Below are 15,301 nucleotides of genomic sequence, written 5' to 3'. Positions count from 1 at the left end.
AACACTGAACCATCTCTCCAATATGAAAGTTCATTTCATGTCTGTCTGTCGGTCTTGCTGGTAAAGGCATGAGTCTTCCTGTTTTCACGGGATGAGAATAACCTTACCATATGCCTCTAGCCAGGCATCTTGTTTTAATCTTACTTCCCAGGCAGGCCAAGCCCAGTTTTACTTTCTATAGTTCATCCTCATTAACATACCTCTGGAGTATAAGAGACCTCCCATTAGCTCAGTGTTTCTTCTACCTATGTGACTTCTGCATGCACATATGGCACACACAGTGGAAGACTAGTTGCATGATTTACATTTGTTTCAACCCTTCTCAACAACAAGCCAGCATAATCAATTACAGATGTTAAGGAGGATGCGAAACTTTATTTGGAACTAGTGTTAAGAACTAATGAACTGATGGGCGGTAGTGTCACATACTGTTAATCACAGCACTCCAGAGGCAGGGGCAGGCGGATCTCTCTGAGTTTGAGGCCAGCTTGGTGTACAGTGCGAGTTCCGGGTCCCTGTCTAAATAAACACCCCCCACCTTCCCCCTAGCAAAAAAAAACAAAACAAAACAAAACAAAACAAAGCAAAAAAAAAAAAAAAAAAAAAACCAAAAAGGAATGGCCGGTAGGTGGAGGTCAAATAGGGCTACTGATAATCTAAGGCGCGATTAGAAACTGTCGCTTAATGCAGCAACCAAATATGCCTGCTTTCTAATTCTGTTACTTCAGTACTGTATTTGTCAGGGTTCTCTGGAGTCACAGAACGTATGTATAGTCTCTATATAGTACGGTGATTTGTTGTGATGACATACAGTCTGTAGTCCAACTCCCTAACAGTGGTCATCTGTGAATGGAAGTCCAAGGATCTAGTAACTGCCCAGTCCCACAAAGGCTAGTAAATTCCAACAGATGTGCTGGCAAGTAAATGCAAGCAGACGAAGAAGAGTGGATCTTCCAATGTCCTTATGTAGGTCTGAGCAGAAAGTATGGCCCAGATTAAAGATGTGTACCACCACGCCTGGATCTGGGACTTGTTTTGTCCCAGGCTAACCTTGAACTCAGAGACCTCCTTGCCTTAGTCTCCTGGGATTCATAGCCACTGTGCCTCAAGAGCTCCAGGCCAAGATCCAGGACAGAAACTTGTGTCTCCCAGTCTCAAGATCTAGATCACAGGTGAGCCTTCCAGTTCTGGGTTGTAGTTCATTCCAGAGATGGCTCGGTGGTTAAGAGCACCTCCTGCTTTTGCAGTGGACCTGGGTTTGATTCCCACTGTCCACATGGCGGCTCACAACTGCCCCTGCAAGTTTATGTAAAACCTACTGATACTGATTGCTCATATGTAAGTGTGCAGGGCTAAACACTTGGGAGTGAATATGCTATCAGAGAGCTTCCGCCTAGAGAAAACTGATTCTCTCAGCAGGCATTGATTATCTGTAGCTCTTAATCTTGGTGGGGAGGGCGTGTCGGAGGGAGCTTAAAAAATTTCTTCCATCTGTGTCGGCATGTCAGTTGATATCATTTTGCAGGTCTTGTTTAGGAAACCATGTTTCCTGGGGTGCGGTTTCCCTGACGTGGCTGGGAGACATTATCTTGCAGCAGGCATCCTGGTCCTCTGGCTCTTAATAATATTTGCAATCCCTGGACCTGATTTACAGGACCAGGCCTGAGTTTTCTCCTATGAAGCGGGCCTCAAATCCAATCAGAATGCAGATGGTAACTCCCATCTGCCTGTACCACTATCACACCCTTGGGGCATATCGTGCCATGTCAGTCATTAGTCTGGTTCGCAGGGTTCACTGCTGGGTAAGACTGTTGATGACTTCCCTGCCCCTAGCAATGTAGTTCTCAAGTATTTTTCTTGTTGTATTGTTGGTTCTGTGCAGTTTGGGGAGCCCTGTACATCCTGGGCAATTGCTCTACCAGAGAACGGCATGTGCAGGCTGTTCTGAGCTCACCGCAGCCTAGGTGTGCCATGAATTTGCAGTCCTTCCATCTGACTTGTCATGTTGGTCTCTCATGTACCTGGGATTGCAGACCTGCTTCATCTGGTCCTGCTTAAGTTTGTTTTGAGATTTGTTTTAAGTTTGTATTATTACCAGGAATTACCCCCAATATTATACTTAACAATTTTTCTTTCAATAAAACTACGTATTCCAAGCTGGAGACATGGCTCAGTGGTTAAGAGCACTGACTGCTCTCCCAGAGGTCCTGAGTTCAATTCCCAGCAACCACATGGTGGCTCACAACCATCTGTATTGGGATCTGATGCCCTCTTCTGGTGTGTTTGAAGAGAGTTATGGTGTACTCACATACATTAAATAAATAAATAAATCTTTAAAAAAAAAATCTCTGGAGCTAGAGAGGTGGCTTAGCAGTTATGGGCATTGCTGTTCTTACAGAGGATTGAGGTTTGATTCTTAGCATCCATGAGGTGACTGTCACCACCTAGAGCTCCACTCCTGAGAATTTGACACCTTCCTCTAGCTTCTGCAGTATTGCGAATGCTTGTGGTACACAGATGCACATTACACAGTACCCTTTTATGGTGCGGTTGTAATGAGACATGCTGAGAGCTATACTGCTCACAGGATACATAGCAAACTCAATTATGACCAAAGCCCTCAGCTTGTAAACATTGCTGCTACTTCCCACATTTTACATTTCATTGGTCATTTGGTCACAATTTATGTGAAAATATAGAGGAATGGGAACATTGAGTTTCTGGTATATTGAAAAGATTCTTGCCAGTTGGTGGTGATGGTGATGCACACCCTTGATCCCAACACTCAGGAGTCAGAGGTAGTTGGATCTCTGTGTTCAAGTCCAGCCTGGTCTACACAGTGAGTTCTAGGACAGCCAGGGCCACACAGAGAAGCCCTGTCTCAAACAAACAAACAGACAGACAGACAAACAAATAAACCCTACCTTCTCCCCTGCAAAAAGAAAAGGTTCTTACTAACGGAGAAAATGTTTACCAGCCAAGTTTATGCTGAGAATCATTTATTGAAGAAACAAATCAATGAATTTGATCCAAGTATCTTCTACTACCAAAGTGTTCTCTCAAGGAGCTGCTCTCTTTTAACACTCCCCAAGGCTTCCTGCACACTAGTGCACTCTACCACTGAACGCCAGACCCTGTCTCCCGAATTGGGTATCTTCGAAGAGTCAATCATGCTCCATGTGCTCTCCGGGAACTCAGTAACTTTTATTTTTGTCCAAACTAATCGGAGGAGGTTTCCTGTAAGAGAAACGTTTGTTTAGAAGAGTTGAAGTCAGTGAGAGTGAGAGAGAAGCCAATGCATTGGTAACCACACTACCCACAATCCAGCGGGAGGGTGCTGAACACCAAACTGAGGCAGACTAGACATATTCTGATCTCATTGCAGGATAAAAAGAAAACAGAGTAGATGTGGGCAGAGAGGCAAGCCCTGCCTGTGTGATTCTGAGGACTCCACTCCAGCAGAACAGGTGGAAAGGAGAAGCATTAGATTAGAGGCGTATGGCAGACCAGGCTAGAACAAGAGCTGGATGAAGAACGGAATGGGAAACTCGTGTCCACATTCAAAGTTCAGCCCTATCGATTTTCCAGCTCAGCGTTTGAAGTAAGTCACATGGTCGCTCCAGACCTCTGCTCCTTTGAATATGAGATGTAACTAAGAGCTCTGACTTTTAAGATCTGTGAGGGATTGGGAGAGAAGACAACTAAAGGGGGTGAAACTAGGCAGGAACGGGGCTGGGGATAAGCAATAAGGAGCAGCCCTCCTGTTACATGATACAGATGGGGGCCCTGTGCAAGGCTGTGGGGAGGAACGACCACTCATTCAGTCTCCTTTGCTTCACTCCATGATAAACACTGCCGTAGACATGTGTGTCACTCTGCAAAGCTGAGAATGTATCTTTACAGTTTTCAAGGTTTGGAAATACTGGTCCATAAGATACATATTGTACTTAATTTGTTACATTGTCTAAAACTTGGTTGTTTTCCACAGTGACTTTAAGTCCTCCCTCCTTCCAGCCATTGTGAGACTTCTGTCCTCTTGTCTCCCTCCACCAGCACTGGATACTTACCAGCCTTTCCCAGTATAGCTGGTAAATTATTGTTTCAATTCGAATCTGTCCAAAAGCATTTGACCCGGCTTTACATGTTAATTAGATCATGAACAAGGCCAAGAGCACATCCTGTTCCTGATTCTTGTTTTAGAAACAAGGACTTACAGTGGAGGCAAGGCCAGCCTCAAAATTATAATCCTGCTGTAGCCTCCTAAGTGCTAGCATTTCAGATCTGACTTTTCTCTTTCTTCTGTAAAACTAGTCTTTGCCTATTTTTCTGTCAGTTTTTCTGAATATTAAAGTGCAAGTGCGTGGCTTTAGTCCAGCAATCTGGAAGCAGAGGCAAGGCCAGTGCTTCTCTGTGGGTTCAAGGTCAACCGAGTTTACATAGAGAGTTCCAGGACAGCCAGGGATACACTGTGTCTTAAAACACACACACACACACACACACACACACACACACACACACACACACACACACACACACACACGGGAGAGGGAGTTGTTAAAAGGAAGGAAGAAGAGATACATGTTCTTGTTTTCTGCCTGAGATATGGGAGGTGGGGATGATGACATTGCCTGCAGGTTCTTCCAGATGTCTACTAACTCACGTGCAGTTATTTCTGTACCAGAGATCAGGCAGAAGCTGCAATAATCATAGGAATAAAATATTTTCTAACACAGTTTAAGAGAATGCTAACATAGTCTTAGTGTTTAACTCGAAATTTAGGAGAATGGATTGTCATCCTGTTGAGTCATAATAATGTTTATTTCTTGCTTTACTTTTATTTATTTATTTTTTTTCCGGAGCTGAGAACTGAACCCAGGGCCTTGTGCTTACTAGGCAAGCGCTCTACCACTGAGCTAAATCCCCAACCCCCCTTGCTTTACTTTTAAAAAGGAAAAAGGAAAATAGACTTTACTTACACATGGCCCATCATGCACTTTAATTATAGTTCTGTCTTCAAATCTGGAAAAAAAATTATATTATGAAATTGTTGTTTTTATTTTTTTTATTTTTGAGACAAGGCCTTGGCTGTCCTAAAACTCGATCTGTAGATCAGGCTGTCCTGGAACTCAGAGTAGCCTACCTCTGTCTCCCGAGTGCTAGGACCAAAGGTGTGCACTACCACTAGCTGGCTTGAAATGATTATCTTTGCTTTGTAGTATGCCATAAGCCACGACTACCAATTCTTTCTTGGTAGTCTTAAACAACATTAAGAAAGAAGTATTTTGGGGTTGGGGATTTAGCTCAGCGGTAGAGCGTTTGCCTAGCAAGCACAAGGCCCTGGGTTCGGTCCCCAGCTCTGAAAAAAAAAAAAAAAAGAAAAGAAAAAAAAAGAAAGAAGTATTTTGTATTTTTGGAAAATATGCATATGATGCATTTACTTTATATGTATGTGTGGTTTGCTTGTATGCATGTATGTATACCCATGGAGGTTAGAAGAGGGTTGGGCAGCTTACAACAGCCTGTAATTCTAGCTCCAGGGGATCCAATGGCCTCTTCTGGTTTCCACAGGCTCCTGTATTTACACGTGCTATGCGTATACACATTCAGAGACCTGCCTGCCTCTGCCTCCCAAATGCTGGGATTAAATGTGTGCATTACCAACACCAGATGAATATACTTTATTATTATAATTATTTCTGGTTTTGCTTGTTTGTTTGTTTTAGATGGATGTATTGTGCAGCTTTGTCAGGCTTAGACCTTGCTTTGTAGACCAGGTTGGCTTCCAGCTCACAAACATCTGCCTCTGTCTGTCTCCTGAGTGCCAGGATCACAGATGTACACCATAATTATTTTTGAATTGTTGGAGATATTGAACACAGGGCCTCACCTATAACAAGAAAGAATTCTACCCCTGAGCTATAGCCCAGCTCAAGGAAACAATCTATGTTTATATGTTTACTTAGCCTCTGTGTGTGTGTGTGTGTGTGTGTGTGTGTGTGTGTGTGTATGTATGTGTGTGTGTTGTATACGTGTGCTGTCTACTCATGTGTGTGCAGGTACCTGTTTCCCTGTGTACATGTAGATACCCTGATGTCCCTTCCTTCACCTTGTTTTCTTGAGATAGGGTCTCTCACTGATCCCAGATTTAGGCTGATGCTAACAAACCACAGTAGTCCTCCTGCCTCTGCTCCTGGCACTGGGGTCACAAGCAAGCAGCCATGCCTGCCTTCCTCAAGTGACCGTTGGGAATTTGAACTCTGTTCTTCATACTGCTGTCACAAACACGGTCCCACTGAGCCTTCTCCTCAATCCCTAATTTTTTGAATATAGTAAAAGTGAGTTTGTATGTAGCAACGCCTCTTGGTCTGTTGTGCCGTGAGCATCTGCTGCTACTGAAGGCAATTATCCATGCCAGTCACTAAGGCTGACAGAAAAATTCACCTCACAGCTGGACATGGCAGTACAGGCCTTTAATCCCAGCACTCAGGAGGCAGAGGCAGAAGGATCTCGATGAGTTCAAGGCCAGCCTGGTCTACAAAGTGAGTCCAAGACAGCCAAGGCTGGTTACACTGAGAAATCCTGTCTTGAAAAACAAAACAAGGGGTTGGGGATTTGGCTCAGTGGTAGAGCGCTTGCCTAGGAAGCGCAAGGCTTTGGGTTCGGTCCCCAGCTCTGAAAAAAAGAACCAAAAAAAAAAATCACCTCACAACTTTTATGGGCTCTAGTGTAAGTTTTAGCATTTTTTTGAGACTTATTTATTTCATGTATGTGGGTACACTGTAGCTGTCTTCTGACACCAGAAGAGGGCGTCAGATCTCATTACAGATGGTTGTGAGCCACCATGTGGTTGCTGGGAATTGAACTCAGGACCTCTGGAAGAGCAGTCGGTGCTCTTAACCACTGAGCCATCCCTCCAGCCCAAGTTTTAGTATTTGTACAACCAAGAACACCAAACAAAGTTCATTTTTACTTGACCAAGAAGATTATTCTTTTTCTTAAAGAAGATGAAGCTGAGGAGGGAGGGATGTTTGACTTAGCCATATGTGATAGACAGACTTCTGTGCCTTGGATCAGAGAGTTGGGCATTTAGCAGTTATTTACAAAAGCTAAATGTCACAGGCCCCAAACTAAACCAAACAAACATCAAAACAAACAAACAAACTAAACCCCACAAACTATGTGGGAGAATAATCTCCATTTAAAGACCAATAAACCATTAGTTGGGCAAACCTATCACCCAGCTTCCCCCTCCTCCCCATCCTCTTCCTCCTCTTCCTCCTTTCCATTCCTCCACTTATGCCCATCCCCCCTCCTCTTTAAGATGTGTTTTAATTACATATTTTGTGTTCATGCATGAGCATGTGTTTGTGTACATGTGTGTGGCATGGTGTGCATGTGGAGGTCAGAGGACAACTTTTGGAGTTTAGGGCTGTCCAACCGTGTGAGTCCCTAGGATGAAACACCAAATCAGGCTTGGTATCAAGGGCCTTTACCTCCCGAGCCATCTCACCACCCCCACTCCCACCTCCCTGAGCCATCTCACCACCCCCACTCCCACCTCCCTGAGCCATCTCACCACCCCCACTCCCACCTCCCCGAGCCATCTTGCCCGCCCATCTCTGCTTCAGTAGACTGTTCTAGAGCCTGGTGAGCCAACTGGGCTATGGTCACATGCTCTGAATGCTGTGCCTGCTTGCTATGGCGTTCCCTCCGTTGGTCACTGTCCGTGCCAGACTCTGCACCCTGACCTCTGTGACTTTCTGTTTCTGCATGATTGGAACAGGATCCCATTCAACTTTGGGGAGCAGGAGGAGAGAAATGGAAGGGAAGAAATGGAAAAGCAATGGAAGGGTGTGTGAAGGAAAGGTGTAATGGGGTTGGCTGAGGCAAGGAATAATAAAATGAACTCACAGAATTTCGGAGCAGAGATGGCACTCGCCATTGTAGGTAACCTGGTTACTGCCACATATCGGCTCACTGAGCTTGAAGTAGGTAAGTATCCAGCACATCTGTACATTCTTCACGCACAGGGCCTGAAGCGAGACACAGAGCACTGCTTCCTTTGTCTCCCCCCCCCCCCCCGGGCCCTCTGGCCCCTGTTGGTGGTAATGGGGGATAGAGTAAGGCACACTAGACCAGGAGCTCAGAAGACGGGCTTCAGATCCTGCCCATCTATCCTGGTCCTTACCGTTGTTACCCACGTAGCTCTCATAGATGCTCTGTGCACTTCCTAGCCTCCCACCTCTTCCTTCTCAGAAAGAAAGCCTCTGGTCTACAAATCACAAGGTGTCAATGTCACAGTATAGAAAGTGAAAGCTGGCAAATGTCTTTCCAAACGGGCATCTCTGGAGCTGGAGAGATGGCTCAGCACCCGTTGCTCTTCCATTCGGCTCCCAGCTCCCATGCCAGATGGCTCACAACTGCCTGTAACTCCAGCTCCAGGGGACCTCTGGCTTCCGTGGGACCTGTTTACATGTGCTGTGTGCGCATATAGACCCACATAAATTAGATTTTTAAGAAAAAAGGAAAGGAATTTCTAAAAATTTGAGGGAGTGCCCTCTTTTAATTTTCTTTTTGTTGTTTCCTTTTCTACTTTTTTTCTCTGTGTGGCCCTGGCTGTCCTGGAACTCACTCTGTAGACCAGGCTGGCCTCTAACTCAGAGATCCACCTGCCCCTCTGCCTCCCCTGTGGTGGGATTAAAGGTGTACCCACCACCCAGCTCATTTACCACTTTTTTTTTCCAGAGCTGAGGACCGAACCCAGGGCCTTGCGCTTGCTAGGCAAGCGCTCTACCACTGAGCTAAACCCCCAGCCCCTACCACTTTTTGATATTTCTACTTTTTGTTTTTTGTTACTCGATTTTTATTGTTTTTTGTTTTGTTTTTTGTTTTGTTTGATTTTGAGACAGAGTCTCTGTATGTCCTGGAATTTACTATGTAGATTAGGCTGGCCTTAGACTCACATAGAACGTTCTACCTGTGTCTCCCCAGTGCTAGAACTGACATAAGACATCATGCCTGGCAAAAATTGGCATTTCTTATAAGTATTGGTGAATGACTGACAGACTGTACTGTCTTAAATAGCAGAACACTCACACTTACCACAACACAGTTAAGAGGAAAGGTTGACAGAATGCATCTTGGGGTTTGGGTGTGAGAGTGACGGATAAATATCCTCGGTATCACTGTGGAAATAATGTCCACACCAGCATGGGCCCAACCTGAATTTGAGCCATGACCTCTTCATGCATCTAATGGTGGTCCTCACAGGTAGCTTGTAGATTGGAGTAGTGAGTCGGGAAGCTCCAAGGGGCAAGCAAATGAACCGGGCTTGCTTGGACTCTCTTACGATCGTGATATTCCCAAGCAAGTCACTCCTGCTCCCCACCTCCCAGAAGGCCCTGGGAGGGAAGCTGGCTCTCTCTCTGTTCCTGTTCTTGGAACCTAGGAATAGAGCTCACCTTTGTCTCTTTCAGAAGCTCCTCCGTCGTGTGAAAGCCCATAGGAAGGAAGAAATCTGGAAGACAGAAGCATATGCAGAGGAGTAACTGCCCTGTCTATGACCTCAGGGGAAAGGCTGGGAGAAGGGGGCCCTGCTTGTCATTCAGGAGCATCCCATCCCATCATTAGAGCCCAGGGTTCCTTCTTAGCACAAACTGACCTCTACAGGAACAAACAGGAGTGTGAGAGAGATCTGGTCCATCCACTTCATAGGGAAATAACGTAAAAAATTCATAGGTTTTAACTTTTCGTCATGTTTAAAAATTCTTTTTTAAAGAATGGTATAGGGGTTGGGGATTTAGCTCAGTGGTAGAGCGCTTGCCTAGGAAGCGCAAGGCCCTAGGTTCGGTCCCCAGCTCTGAAAAAAAGAACCAAAAAAAAAAAAAAAGAATGGTATATATCGTTTTATGAAGTGATGGGTTTCACCAAGACACGTTTACATAATTGTGAGCTATTTTTTGAGGCTGCAGAGGTGGCTTAGCAGTTAAGAGCACTTAACTGTTCTTACAGAAGACCCAGGTTCAGTTCCCAGCATGCAAACAATGGCTCACAACCACCCAGAACCCCAGAGCCTTTTTCTTGCCTCTGAAAGCAATGAACAAACGGTGACAGTTCACAAGCATGGTCCACATATGGGCATGCCAGCAAAACACTCATGCACATAAGATAAACCTTAAAGGAGAGTTCATTGGTAATATTCCTCCCTGTACCTTCCACATCCTCTCTCTTTTCTTCTCTCCCCTGACAACTAGTCCCTTTTATTCTGCTAGATAGCCTGCCCCACCACCCTTCTTTAAGGTCCTATGTAGCCTAGGCTGGCTTTGAGATTACTGTATAAGTCCAGGATGACCTTGAACTCCCGAGCCTGCTGCCTCTACCTCCTGAGTGCTAGCATTACAGATGTGTGTCTCTGTGTCCAGTTGTGTGGCACCAGGGATGGAGCCCAGGGCTTTGTGCATGCTAGGCAAGCTCTCTACTGAGCCACCCTCAACCATCCCTGCCACTCGTTATTTGTGTTAGTTGGTTAAGAACATATATTTTAGGTTATAAATTATCTGTAATACTAATACTGAGACACCTTAATGGATGTTGAGTTTCACTAATCTACATGTAATTATGGAAGAGTCAGACATAATTAATTATAGTTGAGTCATATAACTTCAAGTAATTGAAAAACAGGGTCTCTTTACATAGCCCTGGCTGTCCTGGAACTCACTGTATAGACCAGGCCGGTCTCAAGCTTCAATTCACAGAGATCTGACTGCTTCTGCCTCCCGAGTGTTGGGATTAAAGGTGTGGAGAACCACTCCCTGACCTCTTCACACTCTTACCGTACTTTCCTTTTGAGTCACCTATGAAATTATTTATTTATACTTGGCATGGGTCATGGTATCACTGTATCTTCCACCATTGGTGTGTCCTACTGAGTGGGGACATTACTGCCATGTGCGGTATCTAGCTTAGTGCACAGCACACAGTATATATGTAATAAGTTAGTGCTGGGCCCTGGGTAACCTGGGATGGTATTAAAAGTCTTGGGAGGAATATGGATGATGTCTTACAGTAGTTTTAGCGGTTACTAAGCGAACATTCGGTCGGACTTGAAAAAAATAATTCCCATTGATAACCAATGTTCCGTTTCAGACAAGACATCTGTCAAATGGGCCACATGGATAGCTGTCACTGATGCAGCAAATGCTGAGAAAAAAAATGTATAAATGAAAAAGAATGTGTGGGGCCCCCAGAGCCTCTATGGTTAACTGTGGATGCTGCATTTGCCAAACACCGTCAATCATTAGCCAGAATAGAGTCTCCTTCTACAGAGCCTGCAGAAGTTCCCTTGGGACTTGAGATATGTACAGAAAAGAACTGTGGAAATGAGTGCTTCTTGGTGTGTGTCCTCTTGATAAACTAGTGTTTCAGAAAACCAGTGGCTCTGGATTGGAAAGGCTGGGATCCAGCTCCCAGACCTGATACCAGTGACACCGTGTGAATCTTTTCTCTCTGCAGATTTCTGCTTCATCTGCAAGATGAGGAATTAAGGATCAAATAAATCTAAATGATGACTGGGGATATAGCTAAATGGTACAATGCTTAGCTGGAATGAATGAATAAAGTATTCAATCTCCAGCACCGTGAACAAATGAACAAATGAATCTAATGGCATTTACACCTCTAATATCCCCATAGATTAGATACATTGCAGAAAATGTGGATAGAGCAAGAGCTCGTAACTCACCAACTGCAAAGGAAGTCCACACTGAGATGGCTAGAACAAGGACGGCAACAGAGAAGGTCACCTTCATGGTGACAGATCTGTGGAAGGAAGCAGTTATTTGCCCTCCGGCTTGTGTTCAGCTGTGGAAGACACTCCTGACTGAAAGTGCCTCAGCTCAGTGTTAAAGACATCAGTGAATGCTATCAGCCCTCCCTGGGAGGAGAGCAGCTCCTTTATCTCTCCTGGTTCGCTAGGGTAGAGAAAAGTAACCTTTCCTGTTCTTCCCCACCCGCTCTGTTCTCTGGGGGAGAAATTCCTTCTGTGAGAACCATCCGCAGAATCATTTTTCCTGCAACAGAAATAACATGAGTCTCACGTTGTTCTCTTCAGTGATTTTTCTAACCCCTACCTGAGAGCAAACCACAGAAGCTAAGAAGCAAGGTCAGTACATTTAGAACCTTTCCCAGAACTCTGGATTTTGATGGATTAGGCCTTTGTTTTCGTGTTGGCAGGTGATGCTGTCTGTCTGCTGAGTTTCACAGCCTGAATGGTCCTTCCATCATGAACTCAGTTGTGCTAAGGCCTCAGGGCCTGCTAAGTCTGGAGTCCTCTCACAGTGGCTTGATAGGAGTGCTCCCCTCAGGCTCCTGTATTTGAATGCTCAGCCATCAGCATGCGGCATTACTTGAGAGAGATGAAGAGGTGTGGCCTTAAAGGAGGAAGGGGTTTGGAGTGAGGCCCAGTGTTGCCCTCTTTCTGCTGCCAGAACCCGGTGTGGAACGTTCATCTACTTCTCCAGCACCGTGTCTTCCTGCCTGCCGCCATGCTTCCCCACGATGAGAATGAACTGATCTGTAAGCAATCCCAACTACATGTTTTCTCTTCTAAGAGTTGCCTTGGTCATCCTGTCTTTTCACAGCAGCAGAACAGTGAACAGGACAGTGTTCTTGGGAATGCTTTCATGGGACAGCACAACCATGATTCAGTCGCTCACTCCATTGTATGTCTACTGGATGTCACTTTGTCCTGATTTTGCCATTCTTCCTGGTCACTCTCCCCACTTTTTTTTAATGTGCCCCGAATCATATCTCCAGGCCACTACTGTGGCTTTTGTTCGTTGGTTTTTTTTGAGGCAGGGTCTCACTCTAGCCCAGGCTGCCCTTGAACTCACTTTGTAGTTCAGGCTGACACTCCTGCCTCAGTGTGGGATCACGGCGTGCATCCAATCTCCAGATCTTCTCACGCCAGCTTTTCCTACGTCTCCACAGCAGTTTATCTGATCAAATTCTTTAAGGCCAGCTCTGTGCATGAGCGCAGGTCCATGTTTTGTGCTTTCTGTGGTTTTAGGCTTTCCCTAGTGATCTGTGAAGGCAACAACTTACCAAACAGCTTTTCTTTTTTTGTTTTTCCATTCTCAATGGTGCTTTAAAAGGACCTGTGCAGAATAGGTACTTAGAGGAGAAGCCTAGTTTCTCTGTTGATTCCATATTGGTTAAAATGAATGACGGAGGACTTTAGGGAAGAGGAATTCTAAAGAACAGGGAAGACCATTACTAGTGTTCAGCGTTGGCCGACTGTAACCCGTATGTGACAAAAGCACTGAGAGGCACAAAGGGAACAGCCACCTCCTCCTACCCAAATGGATTCATACACTCAGTCTATAAATAACCGTTTCCTGCTGGGAGCCTGTCAACGATGACATTCTGACACAACATGGCGTTCTGTGTAGAGCAGTGGCCTCCTTAGGGAGTGTGCCTGCTCTGTGAAGCAGAGCCCCTGACCTGGGAGCACACAAGCAGGAGTGCCTTCCCCTTCCCCGTGGTGGTGACAACTGGGTCCCCACCCCTCAGTCACTCCAAAAGGGAGGAAGGGGATGAAACCCCATCAACAGTGAGGATAAGAGTAGTGGAGCAGAAACAGTCATTCCTGTATGATGCCATACGGAGTAAGGAGAGCGTGGTTGCAGTGGACAGACGGACAGACTCCGTGGAATCTAAATTAAAAGACCTTTTTTTCTTTTTTGTTAAGTTGAACTTTTATGAAACTTATTTCTGAGGGAAATTCTTAGTGTTCTGAAGCCCCTTTGGTATCAGAGAAGAGGAGGCTGAAAACTGTTTTCAGCCCTCATATACTGTTAAGTGAGGGGGGTCACAGTCAGCCCAGAGGGAGAGAACTGTGGAGACAGTGACATCACCGAGAAGGCCCAGCTATCTGGAGCTGACGACAAGGACTCAGACACAGCTCCTGATCTTGGAAAGAGACACTCAGCCCCGTTGCTTCTGGCCAAATAAGGAATGTGCCTTTGTACCCAGCTATGACTTTTTATAGATTATTAAAGCTACATATGTCTCATCGTTTAGCAGCAAAAGAAAGAAAAATATTTTTAAAGCAAAATGAATAAGATACCAGAAAAGGTTAATAATATTTGTGAAGTGGAGGGATAAGTGCCAAGAGATTTCCAATAAATGTTTTAAAGTTGAAGCCACCTCTAGTGTGGGACCTGAAAGTCAACAGACAGAAAGGGACAGAATCTCAGACACTCACCGCCGCGCCCGTCCTTAAGCTTTGGTAACATATCACTTTGTGTTAATAGTAACCGATGAAATTTCCCTAGAAAGTCAGAGAATTGGTAGTGAGAGCTCACTTGCAGGATGGAAACGGCTTCGGTGCATTCTGTCTGGGTAATTTCAGCCCCTGACTTTCCCTGAATAAAACTAAATAATAAAACACTCTTTCATTCTCAGAAAATTACAAGTTGGTTATGCATGTTACCTGTTGTGACTCCCACAGTTGCTCCAAGAAACTGGCCGGCTGGAAGAGTCGAAGCTGGCTGAAATAGGAAGACTGAGAGGAGGCGGGGCTGTCTCAGGACAGCGCCTGGAAGCAGTGAGCTTGAAGTTCAAAAGAATAAATTCCAGTCAGGGCTGCAGTGGCTCAGGCCTTTGGTCTCAGCACTCAAGGAAGAGGCAGGCAGATCTTTGGGAGTTTGAGGGCAGCCAGCCTGGTCTGCAGAGCAAGTTCCAAGGTTACATATGCCATACTGAGGTTTTCATCTCAAAAAAAAAAGGGAAATACAGTTCAGATTATGAATTCCATGCTCCCTATGGCTGAGAGTTCACATTCCAGCATTCTGGGGATGGTGTGTATTGTCCACTGCCACTAGACAGCTAATTAACTCCTCTTCCCAAATTCACTATCATTTGCTATTTGCCATCAAACAGGGCATACTTGATTTCCTTTTGTTTTCTAAAACAGGGTTTCCTGTGGCTGGGTTAGATGATGAGGATATCCTTGAAATGATCCTCTTGCCTCTACCTTCTAAGTACACAACCCTGCCACACTGATGATTGATGATTGATTGATTTAGTTTGTTTTTTTTTCTTTTAAGATTTATTTATTTATTATGTATAAGTACAGTGTAGCTGTCCTCAGACACACCAGAAGAGGGCATCAGATCCCATTACAGATGATCGTGAGCCACCATGTGGTTGCTGGGAATTGAACTCAGGACCTCTGGGAGAGCAGTCAGTGCTCTTAACCACTGAGCCACCACTCCAGCCCTGTTTTAGGTTTGTTTTTTGT

At 45.1% G+C, this 15,301-nt stretch overlaps 1 protein-coding gene across 2 annotated transcripts; it reads right to left on the bottom strand.

Moving 5' to 3' along the window:
• Positions 1-2,982: 2,982 nt before the first annotated feature.
• On the bottom strand, positions 2,983-14,613 carry Spink8 (serine peptidase inhibitor, Kazal type 8). Of its 2 annotated transcripts, XM_087561456.1 has the most exons (7): positions 14,492-14,528; positions 14,264-14,329; positions 11,741-11,817; positions 9,462-9,517; positions 7,912-8,033; positions 4,977-5,019; positions 2,983-3,237 (listed from the first exon to the last, which is right to left on the bottom strand). In XM_087561456.1, exons 3-7 carry the CDS (start codon positions 11,805-11,807, stop codon positions 3,220-3,222), a joined length of 306 nt encoding a protein of 101 aa, XP_087417582.1. In that variant the 5' UTR covers positions 11,808-11,817; positions 14,264-14,329; positions 14,492-14,528; the 3' UTR covers positions 2,983-3,219. The 2 variants fall into 2 exon arrangements, with proteins under 2 accessions (XP_087417582.1, NP_001100330.1); NM_001106860.1 differs by lacking the exon at positions 14,264-14,329 and having other exon boundaries at positions 14,492-14,613.
• Positions 14,614-15,301: the final 688 nt, after the last annotated feature.

The sequence above is a fragment of the Rattus norvegicus genome, chromosome 8 (assembly GCF_021556685.1).
Source record: "Rattus norvegicus strain SHRSP/BbbUtx chromosome 8, alternate assembly SHRSP_T2T, whole genome shotgun sequence".
Lineage (NCBI taxonomy): Eukaryota > Metazoa > Chordata > Mammalia > Rodentia > Muridae > Rattus > Rattus norvegicus.
Note: the sequence above shows the minus strand (reverse complement) of the source record. Positions and strands in the feature narration are given on the sequence as shown.